At 46.0% G+C, this 6,048-nt stretch overlaps 1 protein-coding gene across 1 annotated transcript in view; it reads right to left on the minus strand.

The window, feature by feature from the left end:
• Positions 1–6: 6 nt before the first annotated feature.
• Positions 7–6,048, minus strand: part of STRADA (STE20-related kinase adaptor alpha) — a 29,742-nt gene continuing 23,700 nt past the window's right edge. Inside the window, 3 exon segments of the mRNA XM_006017836.3 lie at positions 7–1,237; positions 1,957–1,999; positions 5,860–6,047. Coding sequence (XP_006017898.1) covers positions 1,085–1,237; positions 1,957–1,999; positions 5,860–6,047 — 384 coding nt within the window. The 3' untranslated portion in view covers positions 7–1,084.

Below are 6,048 nucleotides of genomic sequence, written 5' to 3' on the forward strand. Positions count from 1 at the left end.
ACATGTTTTATGCAGGACTCAGAGGCAAAGGTGACGAGCTGATGTTTGGCAGAAGAGAACTCTGCACAGGCTGGCCAGACAGAAGGAGCCAGGGGAAAGGTGGATTCAGCCAAAAGACTCCTCAAACTTACCTTTCTCCTCTCCCTGGGGACACAGCCCTGCCAGAGGATAGGCTCAGCCAGGTAGCGCCTTTCTTTAAGAACTGGGTCTGCTGCAGATCCAAAGCCTCAAATACACACATCATACTTAAAAAAAAAATTCACCTTGGTGACCCTGCAGCACTGCTCTGCACATGCTGTGCTGGGAGAAGCAGGTCCGTCCCAGAAGCCCAAGTACCCTTTGCCCAGCTGCTTGGAACGTTCAGCACCATGTGAAATGGGTCTTATTTTAAAAAAAATAAATATCTGTTGGTCTCTGCCAGTGCAGAGAAATGCCCTAACCTCTAAACAAGCCTGCAACAGTAGGGCACACCTTTCTCCAGTCTCTCATATCCCCCCTGTTCCCATCTCCCCCCCCAACCTAGAGTAGCAGTTAAGTATGCTAGTGCCCTCCCCACAAGTCACCCTGTGACAGCAGTACTGTAGCAGTCTGGCTGTCTAGAGGAAAGTGCCCAGATCTAAAAACTGCACCTTTTTCCCCTCTCCACATTTCTCTTTAAGGCACCCTTACAAAAGAGAGCTCTCTGCATCTTGACTAATGGGCACTAGGAAGTCAGTGATCTCTAAAGCAACATGTGCATGGAGAGGGCAGCAAAGGAGGACACAAACTCAAGCTGACTCTAACAAACAAAACTATCAAAGCAACCAATACTTGGTGCTCAGGGAGGCTGCTGGTATCATGCATTTGCCATGGGAACATTTGGCCTTTCCTTGGAAGTGATGGTCCTTTCCAGCTACCTCCTGTCCACTTGTTTCCAGGCTCTGCTCCCCAAGTAAACGGTGGCTCAAGTTCCTAACCAAGGACCTGTAAACTCTTCTGCATGTAACATTCATCACTGCTTTTCTTTTTTTGAAAGGGGTCAATAAATTACTATGTCCAGCAAGCTCCTTCAAATGTTTCAGAGCCACACATTTCCCACGTAGCATTAGAACTCCCAGTCATCCACCTCCAGCTGTTCCAGGCTAGATACCAATCCAAAAATGCCACTGGGATCCTGTTGCCGTGTACCTTCAAAGTTGGTGATTGGTGTAACTGGGCGCAAGAGTTCAGGAAGTGCTTCAGAAGCACGACGCTTGATCTGGGGCAGGAAGGAAGGTTAAAATTTGGTTTGAGTGAGCCCTTCTTGCGTGCACAGTTGCAACGGCAGTACTAATGCTCAGATGTCACACATGATGCCACAACACGAATTGGGCTAGCTGCAGCACAGCATGCTACCAGCAGAAGTCAGCTGGTTTAACCCATTCTCTTGCTGGCTGGGTTACAGCTGCAGGGCCTGGCACTGTGCCCCCAGTGGGGGTTAAACTTCAAATCATTGTAGCCAATTCCCTGCTAATTCAAAAACAGTGCTTAATGACTCTCCGCTTCTGGAAAGACCCACTGGATTAATGCAGTGCCTTACATTTGTGTGCGGGGGTGGGGGGGGTGTTGGGTTTGGTTGGTTGGTTGATCATTAGTACCCTGGCTCCCTCCTTTGCTGATGCCAATTACTAAGTGCAGTCAGCAGGGCTTATTAGAAAAAGTGAAGGGAAAAAGAGAAATTCAGCAAGATTTTTCCAGTTATAACTACTATCTCCAAACACAGATGCCAGCCTACTATTTTAAACTCATCATTTTCAGACTATAGGAGCTTTGCAGAACCTCCCCACCTAAAGGGGACTTTCATAGATGAGCGGTTCTAGAGGCAGGGTCAACAGAAGTGTTCTTCTTCCACCAGAATGGGAGCAGCAAAGCCATAGCACGAGGGCCACCACGGAAAGACTAATGCACTTGACAGGGAGATTAAATGAATCGCTTTACCTGCTTGAAATAAGAATGATTGAGCAGGGTGCTTGCGCTTGGCCTGTATAAGAGAGAATCAAAACAGTGAGTCAACATATGAAAACGAAGTGTGACACGCATAAGTGACATGCTGCCCTTTTAATGCGTTCCTGATGGTCTTGTAACACCTTACAAACACTAAGGAAACTGAGGCACCGAGTGAGGAATGACTTAACCAATGTCCCAAAAAGGGACTGCTGGGATCAAACCCATGGGTCCCAACCACTCGGACATTAGAATCTGCCTTACAAGAGGGGAAGGTAATGGTCAGAACGGAGTTACTGCATTTACTTGAAGAGAAGATGACCCTGATTATAAGATGACCCCCCAGTAATTAGACTGTATACATGGAAAATTTATACATTTGTTATAAATTTTCATGTACAGAATTTAATTCTTGGAGGTTTGCCTTGAATTTGTTTGCCTCCCACTGCTACGGCAGGGAAAATAAATCTGGGGAGGGCCAAGTAACCCCCTTTACTCTGCTTCACCCCCACCCCTCACATTTTCCCCTGGCAGCCCCTTCCCCCTCTTCTTACTGTCGGACCCTGCTCTCCCTGCGCACATGGAATAGAGGAGCAAATCTGAAAACAGTAACCTTGAAATAAACAAACAGGGCTGTCGCAATTCGCATATAGTACCCATGCACGTAGTTCATCCACAATTGATGCATGTTACATTTTTTTGAAACTGCTGCAAGTTTTAGCACAGGTACTCCATAAAAGCGCTTCTGAGCAGCATTTTGGCACCTACTTACATGTAGTACAAACTATGCATGATACTAGTCCAAAACCCAAGGCTCATGATTTACTGTCTAGTTCATTAGGCTGGGTCCGAGTCAACAGCATTTCAAGCCCTGGTGACTGCACAGCTCAGCACTGCTCAGTATGTGTGTGTACTCCAGATACCCCTCTCAGAGGATCCATCTGCTAATAATCCCACTTGTGACTGAAACCAGGTGTTCTTGTCACAAGTCCTGAGATGCTTCAAAAAATTATATGTAGATGAGGTGCAGAGCACCCTGGTGCAGCTTCACCGCATGAAGGGTGGGGCCACACTAATCATATGCGACAGGCTGAGAGAAGGGGGCGACAGTTTGGGGTGAACTGTTTGGGACCCCACTTGGTGATGTTTGCTAGGTATTTAAGGCTGGTGAAGAAACAGAAATAATTGGAAATGGGAAAGAAAAGGCACAGTTCAGCTGTTGGAGTGACAAGGAAGTCAAAATGTATGCAGTGTTAGGGCTCATTGTGATTTGAAAGAGTCTGTGCTGAGTGGGACTGCACTTAATGGGCACTGCTATATGTCTTATACAAATGGCCTGCACCAACCTATCCTTGTGGTAGATTCCCATCAGCATGATTACCCAATGTGTTTTATAGTTATGCTCAGTATTTGTTGCATTTAAATCGATTTCATAGTTTCCAGTGCTGAGCACGTGCTGCTTTTCGTAGCAGTTTAATGATAAATTAGGGCTGTTTGCAGACATTAACACCACCCCCAAAAAACCTGTACTTTAACTGAAGCAACAGTGCATTACTTCGACCCGGCCCTGCAGCATCTGTATAGATTGGGCACTGCAGTGGGGCTTCCTGGTGCTTTTGACTAAAGCTGATTCAATCAGTTATTAGATAAAAGTGCCTAAAAAGCCCCACTAAAGCACTCGATCTATACAAGCATTGAGTGAGCCGGTTCCAATTAACATGCTGCCTCTTCTGGACATGTACCGAGTTCAGTGCAGGAGTGTGCGAGTTTAAAGTGCCATCGGAGGTGGGGGGTGGTTGTTTTGGGGTTTTTTATATCCGCACACAACCAATGTATTTAGTGAGATTTCCTTGTATGCAATTATGAGATGAAAGGTTGCCCCCGCCATGCCAATTGGGGGAATGGGAATTGTATTCAAGTAAATATGGTATTCCCCGGATGGCAACGGGATTTGTGGCTCCTCAAGACAGCAATCAATTAACTGCATCATATTGTGTGATAACTGAATAACAGTTGTTTTGCTGTAAACTCCCCTTTCCCCAACAGCAAGACAAGTTATATATTCACATATATGTACAACCCCCACAACACCCCCCTCAAAAACTTCCACTAGCAAATTTTGAAGGGCATTATAGTTAGAGTAGCTTGTTATAAAACCAGAGGACTGCAGGAGGTTGTAAGCTCACTGCAAGAAGAAATACAATTCTATATCTGCTTTTCAGGTATCCAGGTTGTAGTTATATTAGAGGCAAAAGGAATCAGAACTTGTGGTAGAGGGGGTATCTTTTATTAGACCAACTAGGTTTTTGAAAAAAAAATGCTTTATTTGTAAGCTTTCAGGCATGAGCACCCTTCTTCAGGCATACAGAAAAGACTGTAAAAGTTCTCCTAGGTAGAAATGAAAGTTCATATTTTATGGGAGAGTTAAAGGTGTGGTAAAATCTCCTGTTTGGAACAGTTCATTTTATGCAGATTAATCTTAGAGAAAAGTTGGAATAGTCTGTTTACCTCGAATTTGTTTGGTGGTGAGCAGGATGTAGAGCCATATTTCCTTCTGGTTCTGATGTTTTATATTTCACAGAAAAGTAAAAAGATGGAATACTCTTCTGGGCAGGAATTTTTTGTGTGCTGAGGCATCTCAGAGCTCTGCAATAATGCAATTACCTCAAACAAAGGCAGGAGTATTTGTTCGAGGTAATTTGCATTATCGCAGAGCTCAGAGATACCTCACCACATTAAAAATTCCTGCCCAAAAGAGTATTTCATCTTTTTACTCTTCTGTGAAATATGAAACATCAGAACCAGAAGGAAATATGATTCTACATCCTGCTCGCCACCAAACAACTTCGAGGTAAACAGACTATTCCAACTTTTCTCTCAGCCTAATCTGCATAAAATGAACTGTTCCAAGCTGGGTATCTGCTTTACAGCATTCATTCATGACAATCTCAAGACAAGCTGTACTGGCTAGACCAGGGGATGTCAACCGGGAGTATGTGTACCCCTAGGGGTACTTGGGAAGGTCCTAGGGGGTACATGCAGGCAAGCAGGGACAGAGCACCGTCACCCATCACCCTGCACTGCCACCTCCCGGGGGGGAGCTTGTATGCAGCAGCTGCCACCACCATTCACACCCTGCACTACTACTGCTGCACACTGCTCCATGCCACCACCGCGTGCTGCTTTCCAACAGCTGGTCACATGTGCGGCTCTGCAGGCTGCTGACGGGTGGTGTGCGATTGGCTGGGTGAGAGGCCTGTCAGCAGCCCACGGAGCCATATGTGCAACTGGCTGTGAGGCAGTGGGGCGTGGCGGGTGGTGGCAGCAGCGTCCAAGTCCCCCCCTGCCCTGCGTCTGACCACTGCCACCAAAAGGGGTACTCTTCTTTAAAAAGGTTGAAAACCCCTGGGCTAGACAACAGCAGTGCTCCTATTGGTGAAAACAGCCAAAAGTGTCCATTGGGGACTGGAAGTCCCAACTCCTGGCTTAGCTTCCCAGCATATACCAAAGATCTGGGGTGTGGCTCTGGCCAAGGTATTTAACTTTTGCCTCAGTTTTTCCAGCAGTAAAACACCACCACCTAAGAAGGAGGTTGTGAGGCTGTTAGGAACTTCAAAATGCTATGAGATCTCTGAAGGGAAGTCGCACTGAAGTACTACACTACTACTTTCAGGCAACATTTGTAGAACTATCTGCACAGCTCTTCTGCTGTACATACAGGGTACAATTTCATGCAGTTTGCTTTTCAATGATCACTTAATTAAATGCCACTGTAGACCCAACTCAGAAGCCTTGATTAAGCAACCTCAGAATCAGAGAGCCAAAAGTTAAAATAACCAGGCCCCAAAAGGTGTTTAACAGCATGCCTGTGACCACAGATTCCCATTACAGCTGTACCTGAAATCCGGGTTACGCTGCAGACACTGCTCTACAAAGTTATGGAAATGGGGTGAGAAAGTCCGAAGATAAGGATGCAGCGTTGACTCTCCGTTGGAGGCCCTCACGTTGCTAACAGCCATGCCTTCACCAATCCCTGAGTTAGCACCTGAGCGGGATGGTTTCATAGTTAGCTCATCAGCGGGAATC

Source organism: Alligator sinensis, unplaced genomic scaffold (assembly GCF_000455745.1).
Source record: "Alligator sinensis unplaced genomic scaffold, ASM45574v1 scaffold444_1, whole genome shotgun sequence".
NCBI classification, from domain to species: Eukaryota; Metazoa; Chordata; order Crocodylia; family Alligatoridae; genus Alligator; species Alligator sinensis.